This window comes from Elaeis guineensis, chromosome 3, assembly GCF_000442705.2.
Source record: "Elaeis guineensis isolate ETL-2024a chromosome 3, EG11, whole genome shotgun sequence".
Lineage (NCBI taxonomy): Eukaryota > Viridiplantae > Streptophyta > Magnoliopsida > Arecales > Arecaceae > Elaeis > Elaeis guineensis.
In genome coordinates, this window is record NC_025995.2 from 116,726,133 (window position 1) to 116,745,208 (window position 19,076).

General features: G+C 37.9%; 2 protein-coding genes across 5 annotated transcripts in view; one reads left to right on the top strand and one right to left on the bottom strand.

Annotated features, from left to right (window-relative positions):
* The first annotated feature begins 2,431 nt into the window (after positions 1-2,431).
* LOC105040646 (basic leucine zipper 34) lies at positions 2,432-4,620 on the top strand. The gene is made up of 4 exons (XM_010917274.4): positions 2,432-3,347; positions 3,450-3,540; positions 3,647-3,773; positions 4,076-4,620. Exons 1-4 carry the CDS (start codon positions 2,848-2,850, stop codon positions 4,246-4,248), a joined length of 891 nt encoding a protein of 296 aa, XP_010915576.1. The 5' UTR covers positions 2,432-2,847; the 3' UTR covers positions 4,249-4,620.
* Positions 4,621-7,946: 3,326 nt separating this feature from the next.
* The window catches only part of LOC105040645 (putative callose synthase 8), a 36,707-nt gene continuing 25,577 nt past the window's right edge, over positions 7,947-19,076 (bottom strand). For 2 of the 4 annotated variants that reach the window (XM_073254565.1, XM_019849457.3), the window contains exons 34-41: positions 11,159-11,278; positions 10,968-11,083; positions 10,770-10,853; positions 10,425-10,537; positions 10,118-10,347; positions 8,926-9,774; positions 8,628-8,813; positions 7,947-8,546 (exon numbers count right to left, since the gene is read on the bottom strand). In XM_073254565.1, the coding sequence (XP_073110666.1) occupies positions 8,316-8,546; positions 8,628-8,813; positions 8,926-9,774; positions 10,118-10,347; positions 10,425-10,537; positions 10,770-10,853; positions 10,968-11,083; positions 11,159-11,278 (1,929 nt within the window). In that variant the 3' untranslated portion in view covers positions 7,947-8,315. The remainder of the gene's footprint in view (positions 8,547-8,627; positions 8,814-8,925; positions 9,775-10,117; positions 10,348-10,424; positions 10,538-10,769; positions 10,854-10,967; positions 11,084-11,158; positions 11,279-19,076) is intronic. The other 2 variants (XM_019849458.3, XM_073254566.1) reach the window with 2 other exon arrangements.

Consider the following 19,076-nt stretch of genomic DNA (forward strand, 5'->3'; position numbering starts at 1 on the left):
AATATTCTGAAAATTGCATATCAATTTGCTTGAAGATGTGTATTGGATTGCTAGATGGCTAATTTAGTGAATGTGTATTATCTGATTATGTATTATGTATGGATGAACTTCATATTCAAAAAATTATATATTGATTTATTTGAAGGTGTGTACTGACTGACTTGATAACCAATTTGCTTGATGTATTCATTTGGTCATTTAGTATGTATTGATAATTAAACATTATAGCATGACAATGAGAAAAATAATATTTTATTTTTTTAATTTTTAATCATGAGACTAATGGCTTTAGAAAAAAATTTTAATTTTCAAATTTTTACTTTAAAATTGATATTAAAAAATATATAATAAATGATAAAATCAGTCCTATAATTTTTCCTCGGTGCCAGCCCTACTTGATTTTTGTTGCCTTATTTCGCCGCCGTAAATGCTCACCATGCATGCGGGAAAGCGGAGAGGGCTGCAGAGAGATCAGCTGCGGCTCCTTACATCACCAGTAAAATTAACGAATTTCTTAACCCAATGAGTGCCTTCTCAGGATCATCGATGGTTGTAGTGAATCGCTGCGAAGATTGCTGCGAGGTGTCATGGAGGTTGACCTCGAGTACGTTTCCGGTTTTTACCACTCCTGGTGGCATAAGGTGGCCATGGTGCATTCTAGACCACTGTAAGTGATGGCTTCCTGTTTGCAAATTAAGCACATACGCTTCCCATGGTTTTCTGATGGCTTCCAGTGTGCAAAGCACAATACACTTTCCGAGGTTTTCCGTACTTACTGATTCGCCATTCTGATGGTCCTGGTCTCCTCTCTACGGGTATTTTGATAATAATTTAATTAAATGTTCTCAATCCCAATACCTAAAGTTGGCAGAGCTATAAATGGCTCATATTTTCCGATTACAGCATATATTTTCCTGTATCTAAATACTTAACATACAAGTGCCATCAAACAATACATTTTTTTTTTTTCCTGGTTAAGCATCAACATCTTTTATTCCTGGGATTCATTTGATTTGCGGAAATTTTTTTTCTTAAATATTATTTTTAAAAAATTAATTTATTAGAATATGATACCTAAAAAAATAATTTTTACATGTTTGATGGACGCTTATTTCAAAATAATTTATATTTAGTGAACATCTATTTTGCTGAAAAAATTGTATAAAATATTTATCATATCTTTGATAGATATAAGATCATATATTTTTGCTCTCAAATTTTATCAATATAAATATAATATTAATATAATATAATACAACATCAGATCATAATTATATATTATATTAATATAATATATATTAATATTTATATTTATATATTAAAAGTATAATATTAATAGTATATTAATATAAATATATTTGATACAATATAAATATTAATGTTAATATGGATATTAATTTAATATTATATTAATATTTATATTATATAATATAAAAAAATATCATTAGAAAAGTATTTTCAGAAAAAATATCTTCAATTTTTATCTCATATAAATTTCAAAAGTCCATCTCCTTCATGATTTTTTTTTCATGGAATATGAGAATTATATCCTTATAAAAAAATCTTTCTCCAATCTCTTTTTTTTGAAAATTTTAATTAAATATATTTTTTTAATTTTTTATGAGTTTTTTCCTGCAAGAGCAAGTTATAAAGGTCAATAAAAATGAAAAAAATTTAATATATAAAAAATAAGATATGATGCAAGTATGTGAGGGGGTGCTATCTAGGGCAAAACTAGAAAAGAGACTAGTACCGCAATATTGGACAGTCATCATTTAAATACGTAGTTTCTTTACTTTTCTTATTCTGAAATTTCGTCATTATTTTTGAAAAGTCCATCACCCCTCCCCTCCTAACCACATCGTTATTTTTGAAAACTCCATCATCCCTCCCCTCTTAACCACCAATACCTACATCACCATCACATCTAACTTTATCTTAATTTTTTAAATATAAATAAGTACTAATTCATACTAATATTACACGCCCTCCCATGTATCATCCAAAATAATCTTGGTTCTGTCATCTCGACATATATAAGTCAATACAACATGATATAAATATATGAACCAATAATTTTTTTAATATTTATAATTATCAATTTTAAAATTAATATCTAAATATAAACAATAATTTCAGACTTAAACATATGAATCAAGAATTTGATATCTTAGTCATAAAATATCAAATATGATCTAAAAAAATTTAATTTAACTTCATTTAATTTTTTTCATCTCTCTTGTGAGATAAACGAGATATCAAATCATCTATAAAGATAACCAATATCTCATAATTTAAAGCCTTGAAAGCTTGCAAAATTCTGATAAAATAGTTTAATAAATATATACGCTTACAGGCCAAGGATCCACAATCGGCGGTCATGTCAGCATGTGGTCGCTGATTCCGCCGGTTAATTAAACTGCTCTTGCGACTTCCCCGCATAACCGTTGAGCCCCAACTCCCACCTTTCCCCTCTTTCTCTCTCCAGTCACCATCCCCCAATCTGTCTCCGTTTCTCTACGGCTGTTGCTAGCTGTCCCCCTCTTCCCTCGGATGTGATCCCTTCCTCTCCCTCCTATACCTCCCTCCCTTCGCCCCGTTAACGGAAAGCATCCAATCCACCACGCTCCCGAAAACGAGAACAGATTGGAGGTCAGAGAAACGGAAAGGGAGGTAAGATGCCAATTTCTAGAGAAATGTGGCAGTTTTGGCCTCGCACTCCAACTGCCTGTCTCCCATTTTCCTGGTACGGCAGTCTGGCCGTTACGCGATTCACCGTTTTTTTCGATCTAGCATTGGTCCTCTGAGTTGCTCGGATCCGGCTGTATAATTCCAAGAATCCGAGAAATGGCCCAATTGCCTCCCAAGATCCCTAACCTATCCACCGAGTGGCCCAATTTTGGCTACCAGAAGTCCCCCTCCATGGGCACATTCTTCCCGGCCGCGGCGCCCTCTCCCGCCGCCCAGCCCTCCTGGGTGGACGAGTTCCTGGACTTCTCGGCCGCCAAGCGCGGCGCCCACCGCAGGTCGGTTAGCGATTCGGTCACCTTCCTCGAGGCCCCGGCCGACAGTGACAGCATGGTCCATGAGTTCGACCGCCTCGATGACGGCCAGCTCCTATCCATGTTCGCGGATGACGCGCTCCATTTGTCGGCGGCGGCGGCGGCACCCGTCTCGTCGTCGAACACGTCGACGCCGTCCGATCGCAATAGCAACAGCGACGAGAAGACGGGGGAGCTGCAGCAGCGGAATGAGGCAGAGGAGGCGCAAAGTACGTGCAAGGTGGAGCCTCAGGCCACACCGGCAGCCACGCCTCAGCCTGCAATTGATCCCAAGAGGGTCAAAAGGTGAGCCCCAGATCATTCAAATCACAACAATGCAGTATAAATAACTGTTTCTGACGTTAAATTCACCTCGAAGATATCTTAATTATATTCGGGTTCGATCAGGATCCTGGCGAACAGGCAATCGGCTCAGAGATCCCGAGTTAGGAAGCTGCAGTATATCTCCGAGCTCGAACGCAGTGTAACAACATTGCAGGTACCTCGAGCTTTAAACTTCGTTCGGGTGTTCAAAATTAAGGTCTGGTTCGCTGGTTGGCTGTGAATTATTTGCGACTGATCTTTTTTCTGCTGCTAAAATGAAGACCGAGGTATCGGCATTGTCACCACAAGTCGCATTCCTTGATCGTCAGCGCTCCCTTCTCACCGTGGGTAACAGCCATCTTAAGCAGCGGATTGCTGCCCTCGTGCAGGATAAGATCTTTAAGGATGGTAGGTGCTTAATAATTCTATAGATGATTAAATTAAGCTTTACTTTTTTTTTCGGAATGAGTGCTTGAATCGAAACAAGGTCAAGATTTTGTTTGTATGGTATAAACTACTACTGTTACAATATTGTACGAGGGCTCACATAACTATGCTAGGTATCTCGATATAAACTGAGGGGCAAAGGAATAATGAGTGGAGTATATTCACCAGCATAGTGAAAAATTAGCTCTCTTGTCGGAATAATTTGAGATGAACGTGTTTATGGGTTTTCTATGTCTGATGGGGGCCAAAAAAAAAAATTGCAGCTCATCAAGAGGCATTGAAGAAGGAGCTAGAGAGGCTGAGGCAAGTCCACCACCAGCAGAGCCTCGATAAGATGGGTGCTCCCACCTCCGACCCCGCCGTTCCCGCTGATAACAAGCTCCTTAGGTCGGACGGAGCCACCGGCGGTGCCCACACACGTGACACTTCCCCTTAGAAGCCCTCGTGAACTGACGAACTGTAGGTCCCAGTCTTCCATGGCAGATGGCACCAACGGTGGACGATGAGCAGCCATTTGTTTGTTTGGGGTTGGGGTGATTGTTTACCGAGTTCGGAGGCTGTGATCATCAATGGTGATGGTGGCGGTGATGGATGTTGTGCTGTTTGTGTAATTATATTGTATTTATTTTTTATTTTTAATTTATTTCGTAATTGGGGTGGAGGTGGTGGGGAACCACTGAAGCGGGACGCGGGGACCACCATCATGGGGCATTGGATGGAGATCAAGGAAACGGTAGGAGAGCTCATCCTCTCAAGAGGATTGGGGTTGTATCTTTTGTGCCAAAGAAGGGTTGATCTTCTTTTGCCATCTTAGATGTTGGATTGCATTTTGCACAGTTTCTCATGTGTGCTACAGTTTCATGATTTATGCCGTGGAATTGGAACATCTTTATGTTGTTTTAAAAATTATGCAAAATGCTATCGGCTAAGTTCACTAAAGAAGATCAATTATTCTTGGGTATGAAAAATACAACTTGAAACCTTTTAAGATATTTTTGTGCTATGCACAATTTATACATATTTCAAAGATCTTTACTTGAAAAAATTATCAATCTGAACTTCAATAACAGTCATATAAATATCTATCAGTTGTAGTATCTATACATATTTCATATTAATATTTGTCAATATTTGATTCGAGATTCAATCTATTTTTAAAAATTTGATCACATTACCGAATTATATAACATTTTATGTTTTAACATGAATCAAATAAAACTTTTGCTTTCAAATGTTAACAAATTTTGATTTACAATTCATGCTTCATTCCAATGATTTTATGTTCTATTAGAATGGGAGGTGACTCGGCTATTTCATTCCATTTCTATGAGAAAATAAAATCAGAATGAGATTGAAATTTTAAAACTCATTCATATAGTAAGAGAAGAAGAAAGAGAAAAGAAAGGAAAGATGAAGAAAGAAAAAAGTGAAAGAAAAGAAGAAGAGAAAGATGAAAGAAAGGCTGAAAGAAGAAGAAAAAGAAAAAAAATAAAGAAAATAATCCGAACAAAAAGAAAAAAAAGGAAAAAAAGAAAGAAGTGTAAAAAAAAATAAAAAAAAGAAGAAATTGAAAAAAGAAAGAAAGAAAGGAATGGAGAAAAACAGAAAATATCTATCGAAATATATAATTGGGGCCGTTGCTCGGATTGTACAGGATAATAGAGCACCCTTTTTCATAAAAAAATCAAGACATCTTCAATCCACGGGATCTAAAATTTTGCTTCATTCAATCCTCTCTAGTCCATCTAATAATCACGGTCATCCGCATGTTATGCAACAGTTATGATTGAATGGGCCCTACAAGTTGTAGCCTTTTCATTTATGTCCATCATGCAATGTATGGACTGTTACGATTGAGAGGTTGAAACTCGCTAGTTTAATCTGGAACTAGGGAGGATCTTGACTCATTAAAATGGTGATAAAAGAGGATTGAGTGAAATGCATGTTGTAGTGCTCAAGATGAAAGATTTTAGGAACTCTCTCTAGATGCATTTTAATTTTTTTAAAAATTATTGATGATTAATTGAACTGCTAATGATGAGTGAAAATGAAATATGCTATTGCATTATAGAAAAGGTGCTGCTCTTTTGACTCGTTAAAATGGTGATAAGAGGGGATTGAGTCATGAAATGCATGTTGTAGTGATCAAGATGAAAAGATTTTAGGAACTTATCTAGATGCATTTTGATATTAAAAATTGCTAATAATTAATTGAACTGCTGATGATGAATGAGAATGACGTATGTTATTGCTGAGCTATCATCCTGAAACATAAAAAATTTCTTTCATCATATGGCACAAGTGTGGCATATTATAATTCAATATACTGTCATTGAATCTTAAAAATAAAGAATTCTGGCTTGAGGGTCATACCTTTCATCCTAGTAAAGAGATGCACTGCATTGGAAGCGGGAGATTAAGGCTTTTTTCTCGCACCAATTTCATTGGCTTTTTGTTGTTTCAAATCCCTCTATGTTAAGTTGATTTTTGTTTATATTTAATTTTAGATGAACATGTAAAGTGAACCATCTCAATCTTCATCCCATAAACACTCCACCTCCCGTCATGCCTCTTTTATTTTATTTTCTGCATGGTTACGAGGAAAAGCTGATATTGCCTGTGGTTTGAAAGTGTTTTCAAGTGATCTATAGGACAGAAAGAATATTTGCTCGAGGTATTTCACACGGCTCCATCAAGAATAAGCTGTAGTCACTGATTTTTGAAGTTGGTACATATATAGTGTAGCTGATCATATATATGCAAGGGCAGTCATATCAATGTTGATTAAAGCCTAGTGGACTGATATAAACACCATCAGACAGTCCAGGTACGTTGCCTTCACGCATTAGATTAAATACCCTTTTTGTAACAAAAATTTTCTGTGAATAATTTGGGAAATATTTTACTCTATTTAATAAAAAAAGACCACAAAATGCTAAATACTACCAGCGTCGGATGCCAACACGAAAGTCATCGAGCTTCCGTTGCCTCACCACGTTGGAAGATTCCTTGTTGTATCATTATTTATGTGAAGGGTTCTCTTTGTTGGCCCATTTCCAGAAGTTTGTAGGTCAAGATGGTAAGATGAAAGAATAATGCCAAGCTCTGAAGCAACATGAGGGACAAACGCGCTGAAACACGAGAACAAGTCAACATTGACAACTGTCATCCCCCGAAAAACTTGGGAAAAAACCTTGGGTGCAAAAATAGTCGACCTTAAGGCGCAAGTAGGAGACCTGGTCCATTGTTAAAAGCGTCCTTTGGTTTCAGACCGAGCCGAAATTGCCGTGGAAGACTTCCAAGGCTTGCCGTCTCAGATCACCTGATCCACTCGAGACCAATGGAGCCTCTATTCAAGGGTAAATAAATAATCGCTGATTTTTTTTTTAAAAAATTGGGTTTCATAATTCTTTGTAATCCCACTAAAATGGGGAATTGAAAAAGAGTCAAACCTTTAGCTCGGCATAATTTCACTCGTAACCATTATTTATATATTTTGTCATGTGTTACCTAATAAAATTATTTACTATATTTTGTGATAATTCAATACCCATTTTTTTTTTTCTTTCCTGAAATATAAGAAAAAATAAACTTGATTTTATTCTTCTGGATATTTTCAAAAATTTACTATTAAAATATTAAAAACAGAAAACTCAGTGAACCATAGCATGACGAATCTCAACCCCCTCTCTGTCCAATTGTTCATGAAAAGAAAAATAATTGATAGAAGCATACGAACATCCACAAAATCCACGGAAAAATAATAGACAGAATGCAGCACATCACACAAAGCTTCTACTTATCATCATGCATGAAGTCATTAAAGCACCCACGTCCGCTCTTCTTCCCCTTCCCCCTTCTACGCCTCCGGCCTTTTCCAAGCCGGCTGGCCTCCCGCCGGGCGTTGCCATCATCCGGCGGAACCAAAGGCATATTCTTATCTACATTGTTCGCTAGACAACATTGTTCCAAGCATCAGCATACTACAAAGTGTTCGAAGAGATGAAATCATGCATGCTAATCTAGCTTGTTAAAAAGATCACCTATGCTTAAACAAGACTACACTTAATTGAAATTTCAATTAAACCCCAAGATAATAATTATATAGAATTAGAACCACTCTCGCAAACATACTAGTTAGAATGCTCCAAATCTTGTAATTTATGGCCATTTGCCACCTCTCATATGCACCGAATTCATTGAATTTCTAACTACATTTCTGATCAAGCAAAAAACATTTTCCCCCGTACTTCAAAGAAAAAGAGGCTAATGCCGGCCCACCGTCCTATAGCCATTACAAATCAATGCCACTACAAATCAAAAACCTGGCCTCTTGCCAAGCAAGAGGTGCTACCATCTAAGCAAGCGCTTCATGATGCATGCAGAGCCTAACTTAAGAACAGTACTTTCATGAAAGGATGCAGAGTGTGAAGATAAATTACAAGGAATACTTAACAAGAAAGACATTGACAGCCTTGAATGGCAACCGCATCAAGCCTTGATTTACCTATGTTTCCTTTTTGCAGCAAGAATTGGTTGAATTTGCAACTGCCGGTAAAATGCCTGGTGGAAAAGAACACGAGTTTGAATGGCTGAGATGACAGGCATCCATGCTAATGCTGCTATAGGTGCAAAAAGCAAAGAACCCATTCCATAGTCATAGGCTTGAGCAATAACTCGGATAGGCTCCCATATTCCATACCTTTCTATATTGGGCCTCAAAACTTGCACAATCTGGAAAACAAATAACCAATTATTGATCATCAAAGTCATTGTACAAGCTAAAAGTAATCATATGGCACATACCCTACTTACCAACAACAGTCCCCAACCAGTGGGCAGAAATGCAAGACAGCATACAATCAAATCCGTGATAGAGAGTTTGCATACACTTGAAAGAGTAACCATGCAAGCTATCACACCCAGGAATAGCAACAGTTTTAAAAACCTGAACAGAAGATGATAATTTGTACTAAGACACCGATGCCCCTCATTTACAGCCTGCAGCATAGTCATGTGTGCATCAGGGGAAAAAAAAAGAGATTATACTAGTAAACTAGCAATTTCTGCAAAGTTGAACAAGTACCAGAAAAATAAAAGTGCATGCACATACCTTAACTGATATAAAGACAGCAACAATAACAAGCCAAGAAAGCACATAGACCATGAAATTTTTATTATCTTGAGATATATCAAGGTGATAAACTAGTCCATATTGATAAATGAAGAAGCGTAGGGAGAGAAGTACTTCGAGAATTCTAGAACTCAGCCCTGAGTGCCTGAGATGAGCATGTTCAGCATTCCACCATGATTCCCAGCTCTTGTCAGGCTGTACTCCTATACCCCCCTGATTCTTCATCCACTTGTTCCACTCTGTCCAGTCTTCCACAATCTTCTGCCAGACAAACCCAGAAGGATTAAAAAGGAAAGGAGCGAACAACCATGTCGCAGCCATGAACCATGTGGAGAATGTGACCATGAAATATACCATACTGCTCTCATAAGATTTCCTAAACATATTATAAACAATCAAGAGGAAAAGCAATTCAAATCCTTTAACAAAGTGGCTGCGAGAGTATAGTTGATAATTTTCAGCAAAACTTGCATGAAAAACTACAAATCTGCGGCCTGTTGGTCTGTACTTAGAACCGCCATGAAGGATTGTTCGACCAAAATAGTGGGCCTTTGTTCCGAGGGAAAATGTGAAAAAGACAGATGCTAGCTGCAATTGCATGAGAATAAAATCACTCAAGGCCAAACGAAATCCTTTCTCCAAACCAAGCTCCATCACCATTGGTAATCCTGTCAGAAGACCTAGTTGCAGGAAAGACTGAGATGCGAGAGCTGTCTCTAAAGATTCTATGTTATGCATCTGAGCCTCAGCAAGCAGCGCTTTCTCCACTCCACTAAGAACCAAGTATAGCTGCCCATAGAGAAAAATATAAACCCCGAGTATTGATATCTGCAAAATTTCCCATAACATTAAACCAACTGGAATAATAAATCATGTCATGAGTATTCAACATAAAAATATCTAAATTAGGGTCTGCAAGGTGCAACTGGTGGTTCAGAAAGCTAGCCACAAAAACAATGATGCACATGACAACTCTGAAAAGAACTACGCAAGTTTTCTAAGCAATTAATTGTTCCTATACTAAATAAAACTTAGTGGCATATTGAAAGAAGGCCGCACTTGGAAAAACAGTAAAGAAATGGGATTCTTGTTGAATTTATTATTCCAATATACATAAATGCAGGCAGACAGAACACTAATAGAAGAGTTCCAGCAAGAGTTCTTTACATACTAGGCTGTTGAAGTAAAAGCCAACTGTGGTGAAATAACAAGAAAGCATTCGAAAAAAGTCGAAGCGTCTCCCAAGGCGGTAAATGTCCCGGCTCAGGGTTTGTTCACTGTTTCCATTTGCTACTTTAGCTTCAAACTTGGAAATCTGGTTGAGACCAACATCACGTCCTTTGCCAACTTGCATGTACTCATTATAAGTTATACATCCGCGACGCAGTGTGGAATTATATCCTGCAAAGCAACTCACGATACAACATGTACTAATAAATGCAATTAAAAAACATAAAATAAAACTTGTCCACTCCTACCTGCAAATATATCCTCGCTCAAATTGATAGTTTTAGATGCTTTGCTTATGCCACCTCTTGTTATGTGAAATACCCTATCAAACACATCTGGATGACCATAATGAAATCGTACCCTGGATATATCAAAAGTGTATGAGTGGATTAAAGGTTCTTTATGGAGGAAAATAAAATAATGAAATAGTTTTATATTAGTAGATCAGACAGCTATTTCAAACTGCAATCCCTGTACATTTATAGCTACAATGTCACATAGTTGATCTTATGCAATATAATTAAGCAAGCATCTATTTATTGACATTACTGTTTTAGAATTTCACAAATATGAACATGCAGTGTACTCCTTACCTGAGGGGATTTGCGAGAAACCGCTGTCCAATGGTGACGAAGCTAGCCTCTTGATAAGACATAAACCCAGCAAGAGATGAAACACTGCAATTAGGGAAACCAAGATGTGAAGAATTGTTATATTAAAATAATTGAATATTGATCCTTGTTTTTAAGGTGCATAATCTATAAAGAATATGCTAGGAAAGAGAGCTTAACCTTCCAGTGAATATGTGTTCTCTAAGCCCAAGTATAGTTGGGTGGTGCTCTCCATGATTTTTAAGAAATTCTTGAAGAACATTTCTCATTTTACAGGCTTCTTCTAGATAGTTGTCCTGAAAAACCAAATATGTTCAGGCGAAAGAGAAAGGTAGAGAAAGAGAATAAAAGGAAGTATATAAAGCATATACTTGGTTCATGTCAATTGTCTGGAGGGCTTCACCCCGAGTAAAAATAATTGCATGATTTTGGTTCTCAGGCTTCCCCTCCCCAATAATTGGACAACCAGGAAGCTTGATACGATATATCTCCTGTAGATGTCACCAGTAAACCAATTACAAACATACATTAGAGTTAACATAAATATAAAGTTAAAGTTTTCAAAATATCCGTAAAGTCATATTTGGAAAATTGGACTGGCATTGAAAACCACCATTTAGTGATGCTACTCTTGTTTGCTATTTGCTTCGTGTTTATGTCAATTTTGTGTATGTTCTTCATCAGCTTGTTTACGAAGGTAAATATTTGCTCCTAAAGAATTTCCATGTTAAATTTCTCTCCTTGTCTCAGCTTTTGAAAACCATCTAAAACGAATGTTTTTTTTCATAAGATGATATACATATTCCAAAGCTTTTATAACAATCTTGATATTCTTTATATTTTTTGCTACCTGGCACTTCCTAAGGTATAAATGAATTCTTCAAGAGTATAAATTCACATAAAGTGTTCTCCTCCTGTCCACCTTATGGCTGAGCTGGAATGCTCATTTCAGTTCCCTATATCATTGAAACAAGTTCTGGTGCTGCAAGTAAGCTGTAAGGATGCAACCTTGAAGAAGGGTGCCCTAACAATCTGATCAAAAGGAAACCTACTTATGAGAAAACCACATTATACATAGAGATATATACTTCACTAAAACAAAAGGAGCTGATTATTTGATTTAATAAATGACTTCGAGATGAACCTATATGCTATTAAAGGCTGAGATGAAGCTATATGTTATTAAACCTTGTCCCTTCCCCCTCCCTCTGTCCCCCCCCCCCTCCTCCCTCTCTCTCCCCTCCCTCTCCAAGGGTTCCAGCTAGGGTTTCTCTCTCCCCACATCTCTCCATCCCACCCTCCCTCTTCATATTTTCTGTGCAACCCAGAATGGCACAGAATGAACCTGTACCATTTTAAACCAGTTGTCAGCTGGTACCGGTTTATTGAACCTTGCATGAAGCAATAAGTTGTATTCATTCACTCCCTTTCATTATCTCTCTTGTACTAAAGTTTCATGAAAGCAAGCATGTCTTTGCATCCAAGACTTACTTTAGCTTACAAAAAATAAAGCAATCCCCTCAGCCCATCCTCACTCCCACACCACTTTAGCTCTCATTGTGAGCACCAATGCAGCACCAAGTGCGGCCACCAAGTACTACGACAGCTAGACCATACCAAGCATCGCAAGAGCCAGTGAATTTGCAGGCGAAGACTTTAATAAGCAAATATTTGATTTATTTCCATCGTGTAAGTGAGCATGCAGGCAAACAAGATTCCGAGATTTCTGCTAGACTTTCTTATGAATTTTCCATTAGGGACAATATTGAATTTTAGCTAGGATTACATAAGTGTAGCAGCATAACTCTAGCATGCTTCCTTATTCTCGAGTTCTATTTTAAGTATGATTCAGTATTCGGTTTAATACCGAATTAAAGGGTAGCCTTTTGACATATTAATAAAATTTTTCGAGAAAATTTTCTTCACCAAGCAAAGGGTCTTCAGTCCAATTTAGTTCTATTTATGTGTTAATTTTCGAAGTGCAACCTCAAATATTTGTTTATTGAAGTTTTCGCCCACGAATCTACTGGCTCTTACGATGTTTGGAATGGTCTAGCTGGTCATAGTACTTGTTGGCTACATCTTGTGCTGCATCTACCCCCCTCCCTTCCGCTCCCCTCAAAAAACACAAATTTTGCTCACCTTCCATGTTATAGCCCAAACCCAAGCCCAAATTAAAAGAACCAAGCCAAAAAAAAAAAAAAACAGAGAGAAACAGGGGATCGGGAAGAAGACTCCCGGTAGGAGTCTTCTTCTCCGATCAAACCTCGGAATCGGGAGTCCTAGGACCTCCCGAAGTCCTAGGGCTCTCTATAAAAGGACCTCCCCTCCTTAGAAACCGATCACCGGACCGCTACCCCTCTCTTTCTCCCTGATTTTCCGATTGAAGCCGCGGACACTCATCTTGTTCTCGCCGTGATTGCTCGTCGGTGGGGTCACCGGAGGCCAAAATGAGTTTCCCTTCTCTTCCTCTCTTCTTTCCCCTTCTTCCCGTGCCTTTGTGCGCGACTGCCGGCGACGAGTGTCGCCGATTCTTGGTCGGAAAAGAGACCCCTGTTTTGGCTTCTTTTCCCTTGGATTTTTCCGACGCCGGCGATCGCAATCGACCGCCGGCCATGCCTCTCCATAACCGGGGGAGTGGCCCCCTCTACCGCCGGCCTCCGTCGTGGCGGCCGCGGCCTGAATGGCCCGGCAAAAGAGGAGAACCACCGGTTCCCTGTTCGGCCTGGAAGGAGCCCGAGAGAAGAAGAAGAAGAAGAAAAAAAAGAAGAAAAAGAGAAAAGAAAAGAAAAGAAAAAGAAAAGAAAAAGAAGAAAAAGAGAAACGAAAAGAAAAGAAAAAAATATAAAATATATATATATATATAAATAAATAAATAAATAAATAAATAAAATGAGAGAGAGTTTCTCTCTCTTCTCTCTCTTCTTTCAGTCTGAACCCTTACTTTCTCTCTCTGGAATTGGACTTTCTCTCTCTAGAATTTTCTCTTTCTAGGTTGTTTCTCTCTCTTGATGGATTTCTCTCTCTAAAGTTATCTTTCTAAGATTAGCGTAGTGAAAGGCTTCATTTTGATGATTTTGATCGAGTTTATGGAAAAGTCTAATTCTAAGTGAGGTTTTGATTTGGGATTTGTTTAGATTTAAATTTTGAATTAAAATTAATGTAAAAATATAATTTTGGATAATAGGCACTGAAGAATCTCCTAGAAGTTAGTCGATCTATTCATTCAGTGCTCTGTGAAAGGAAGTAATGAATCTTCTCGAGATATTTCATATTTATTTTGAAAATAAATAATTATTCTCTGAAATTATGCATGAATTATGAATTATGCTTTGAAAGAAAAGTACTTTTGAAATATTATGGTACGTCGATTATGCACATGATCAGTGAAAAATTATGATATATTATGATACAAAGTGTTTTGATACAGATCGGATTTATGTTCTCAGCCTAACTATGTTTTAGTGGGCCCCGCCAATGGGGATTATACGTTGGTACTCAGTGGACCCTGCCAGTGGGGGTTGTGTGCTGGTGTTTATGGACCCTGCCAGTGGGGGTTGTGCGCTGGTATTCTGTGGACCCCACCAATGGGAGTTAAACGTTGGTCATAGTCGAGACTGTTGAGTTACGAGTATTTTGAATCAAATCGGATTTATGATTATATTATATGTGAATATTTAAAAATATTGGATTTGTATTAAATCAGCATAAAATATATTTTTATGTTTATTTACAATATTGTTCTTGAAAATTAGATAATATCGAAATATCTAGTTGAGATATTTGTTACTTACTGGGCTGTCTAGCTCATTACCTTTCTTTCTATTTTTCAGATTCAGATAATTAATTTCGAGCGTGGGAAGAAATATTGGGACAGAGCTTTTAGAGGTGAGATTTAGCATTGTCAACTTCATTGAACTTAGATCTATTGTTTTATTTTTAGTAAAATTTTATCGGATGTAAGATATTTATTTTAATTACTTGAATTAAAGTTGAATAATAATTATTTGAATTTATTCCGCTGTGATGCATTGATATCGTGATGAGATGCCTTGCATGCTTATGGAGAGAGTTCTTCATAAGTATGCGGCGGTTGCCGCGACCTCCTGCTCGCGATCTCGAGCCGGGGGCAGACAATTAATATGGTATCAGAGCATAAGTGGATAAATTATGATACATAGAATTAGACATAGTATGAGTGTAGGTGGGTAAACATTAGAAATATTGGGACGTTAAAGTATGAGCATCATAATAAACCCATCCTAACAAATAGATAAATGAATCTAATAAAGTTTTACTACTACAAGGTTATCATGCCTCCCCGTAGAATGACAAGAACTACTCAAGGAATTGCAAGAGAGACATCACAACCACGGGATGGTAGTACTCCCCATCTGATCAGTGGCACCCCTCAGGAGGAGGGAGTCGTAGATCCTAATGGGAGTACTTCGAGAGCACGTCAGGAACCAGATATGGCTCAGTTAATGCAGATCCTAATCAGGATGGTACAAACGCAACAACAAATACAGCAGCAAATGCTTGAACAACAGCAGATACAACGAGATACACAACAACATCAGCATCCACCACCACAACATGGAGAGCAACCAGTACAACGGAACAACATTTCAGAATTTAAAAAAACTTGCTCCTCCAGCTTTCAAGGGGACTACTGAACCTTTGGAGGCTGATAACTGGATAATGAAGATGGAGAAGGCCTTCGCTGTCCAAGAGTGTCTTAATGAAGAAAAGATTCGATATGCAGCTTATTTACTACAAGGAGAAGCATACAACTGGTGTCAGCGACTACAGCGCAAGTATGAACAAGACGGTGAAATACTTATCTGAGAAAGATTTCGGATTGCATTCTATGATCAGTATTTTCCTCAGAGTATAAGGATCCAGAAAGAGCAAGAGTTTATTTATTTGAAGCAAAAGGGTATGAGTGTGACTGAATATGAAGCAAAATTTACAGAGTTAGCAAAATTTGCTCCGAGATTAGTGGATGGTGAGCAAGAACGTGTTCACAAGTTTGAGATGGGACTGAGAACTGAGATTCGAAAACAAGTGATTCCATATGAATTGACAACTTATGCAGATGTGGTAAACAAAGCACTGATAATTGAAAGAGAAGTCAATGAAGAATGCATGGAAAGGGAAAGAAAGCAAAGAAAGAGAGCAAAATCAAATGATACACAAGGGCAAAATAATAAAAACATAAAAAGTTCAGCTAAAGGAGCAATAGATAATAAGACTCAACAGATTGACAGTAAGCAGTGCTCCAGATGTGGCAAAAATCATGCAGACAAGGATTGCCATTGGAATACGGGTGCTTGTTTCAAATGTGGTCGGATGGATCATAAAATTGCTAGCTGCCCGCTAAATACTGAAAATCAAGTTGGCCAAAGAACTTATGAAGGACAACATAAGGGTGGTGGACAGATTTCTAAAATTCAGAGAAGAGTTTATGCGCTTACTCAACAGAATGCACAGGCTTCCAATACAATGGTGACAGGTATGAAAAATTTCGAGGACGAAATTTCTTTTAGGGGTGAAGAATGTTATAGCCCAAACCCAAGCCCAAATTAAAAGAACCAAGCCAAAAAAAAAAATAGAGAGAAACAGGGGATCGGGAAGAAGACTCCCGGTAGGAGTCTTCTTCTCCGATCAAACCTCGGAATCGGGAGTCCTAGGACCTCTCGGAGTCCTAAGGCTCTCTATAAAAAGACCTCCCCTCCTTAGAAACCGATCACCGGACCGCTACCCCTCTCTTTCTCCCTGATTTCCCGATTGAAGCCGCGGACACTCATCTTGTTCTCGCCGTGATTGCTCGCCGGTGGGGTCACCGGAGGTCGAAGTGAGTTCCCCTTCTCTTCCTCTCTTCTTTCACCTTCTTCCCGTGCCTTTGTGCGCGACTGCCGGCGACGGATGTCGCCGATTCTTGGTCAGAAAAGAGACCCCTGTTTTGGCCTCTTTTTCCTTGGATTTTTCCGGCGCCGGCGATCGCAATCGACCGCCGGCCATGCCTCTCTGTAACCAGGGGAGTGGCCCCCTCTACCGCCGGCCTCCGCCATGGCGGCCGCGGCCTGAATGGCCCGGCAAAAGAGGAGAACCACCGATTCCCTATTCGGCCTGGAAGGAGCCCGAGAGAAGAACAAGAAAAAAAAGAAGAAAAGAAGAAAAAGAGAAAAGAAAAGAAAAGAAAAGAAAAAGAAAAGAAAAAGAAGAAAAAGAAGAAAAGAAAAGAAAAATATAAAATATATATAAATAAATAAATAAATAAATAAATAAATGAGAGAGAGTTTCTCTCTCTTCTTTCAGTCTGAACCCTTACTTTCTCTCTCTGGAATTGGACTTTCTCTCTCTACTTTCTCTCTCTAGAATTTTCTCTCTCTAGATTGTTTCTCTCTCTTGATGGATTTCTCTCTCTAAAGTTATCCTTCTAAGATTAGCGTAGTGAAAGGCTTCATTTTGATGATTTTGATCGAGTTTAGGAAAGAATCTGATTCTAAGTGAGATTTTGATTTGGGATTTGTTTAGATTTAAATTTTGAATTAAAATTAATGTAAAAATATAATTTTGGATAATAGGCACTGAAGAATCTCCTAGAAGTTAGTCGATCTATTCATTCAGTGCTCTGTGAAAGGTAAGTAATGAATCATCTTCTCGAGATATTTCATATTTATTCTGAAAATAAATAATTATTCTCTGAAATTATGCATGAATTATGAATTATGCTTTGAAAGAAAAATACTTTTGAAATATTATGGTACGTCGATTATGCACATGATCAGTGAAAAATTATGATATATTATGATACAAAGTGTTTTGATACAGATCGGATTTATGCTCTCAGCCTAACTATGTTTCAGTGGGCCCCGCCAATGGGGATTATACGTTGGTACTCAGTGGACCCTGCCAGTGGGGGTTGTGTGCTGGTGTTTGTGGACCCCGCCAATGGAGGTTAAACGTTGGTCATAGTCGAGGCTGTTGAGTTACGAGTGTTTTGAATCGAATCGGATTTATGATTATATTATATATGAATATTTGAAAATATTGGATTTGTATTAAATCAGCATAAAATATATTTTTATGTTTATTTGCAATATTGTTCTTGAAAATTAGATAATATCTGAAATATCTAGTTGAGATATTTGTTACTTACTGGGCTGTCTAGCTCAGTACCTTTCTTTCTATTTTTCAGATTCAGATAATTAATTTCGAGCGTGGGAAGAAATATTGGGACAGAGCTTTTAGAGGCGAGATTTAGCATTGTCAACTTCATTGAACTTAGATCTATTGTTTTATTTTTAGTAAAATTTTACCGGATGTAAGATATTTATTTTAATTACTTGAATTAAAGTTGAATAATAATTATTTGAATTTATTCCGCTGTGATGCATTCATATCGTGATGAGATGCCTTGCATGCTTATGGAGAGAGTTCTTCATAAGTATGTGGCGGTTGCCGCGACCTCCTGCTCGCGATCTCGGGCCGGGGGCGTGACATTCCATCTACCCACGACACCTCTTAAATGAGGCCCCCATTAACAAATGCAAGCAGAATCCCACCTTAGACCTCACTATATTCAATCTTAGATATTTTAAAGTGACTAAAGCTTGGCTCTCTCGATAGATTAATAAATTATGTTCCTACTCTCCCTTTGTTTCTTTTTCTCTTGCCCTAGAAGTTCCATATAAGTAAACTCACATTCATATACAAGACTTCCTTAGCCCGTAGATAAAAAACAATCCCCCAATTCACCCTTGCTTCTACAAGCCATCAATCAACAGCATTAAAGTGGCATCCCTAAACCCCATCCTCTATCTATCCACAACCCCCTCATCAGGGTCTCCATTGACGATTACACATAGAACATCACCTTGTGGCCAACCCCAAAAATCCCCACTCAAAACTCATTGTATCCAACATCAAATACTATAGGATGATTAAAATATGGTTTTCAAATACAAAGACAATAACTTATGTTCCTTCTCTCCCTCCCTTTCTCTTTGTTTCTCTTGCCTTGTAAATTTCATGGAAGCAAGCTCGCCTTCACATCCAAAAATCCTCTTTCCCACAAAGAACAAAGTAGTTTAGGTTTATAAAGCTGAATCTGATCCATGATTTTTGTCTAGATTGGGATGCTATGTAAAGGAGAAGGGCTCCATTACCGAAAAAGGGGAAGGACTCTCTTTTCAAGTTCTTAGTCTAAGAGTTCCTAAAAGTGCCACAACCCTCCTCGTACCCGAACCCATAGTTTCCTTGAATTCTTTTGTGCATTCTTTT

What these genes read in the sequence shown, in the direction of transcription:
- LOC105040646 (XM_010917274.4), top strand. Translation starts at nt 2,848, where the DNA reads ATGGCCCAATTGCCTCCCAAGATCCCTAACCTATCCACCGAGTGGCCC. An exon ending in GATCCCAAGAGGGTCAAAAG is followed by an intron (nt 3,348 to 3,449) that starts GTGAGCCCCAGA and finishes GGGTTCGATCAG; the next exon opens with GATCCTGGCGAACAGGCAAT. An exon ending in GGATAAGATCTTTAAGGATG is followed by an intron (nt 3,774 to 4,075) that starts GTAGGTGCTTAA and finishes AAAAAATTGCAG; the next exon opens with CTCATCAAGAGGCATTGAAG.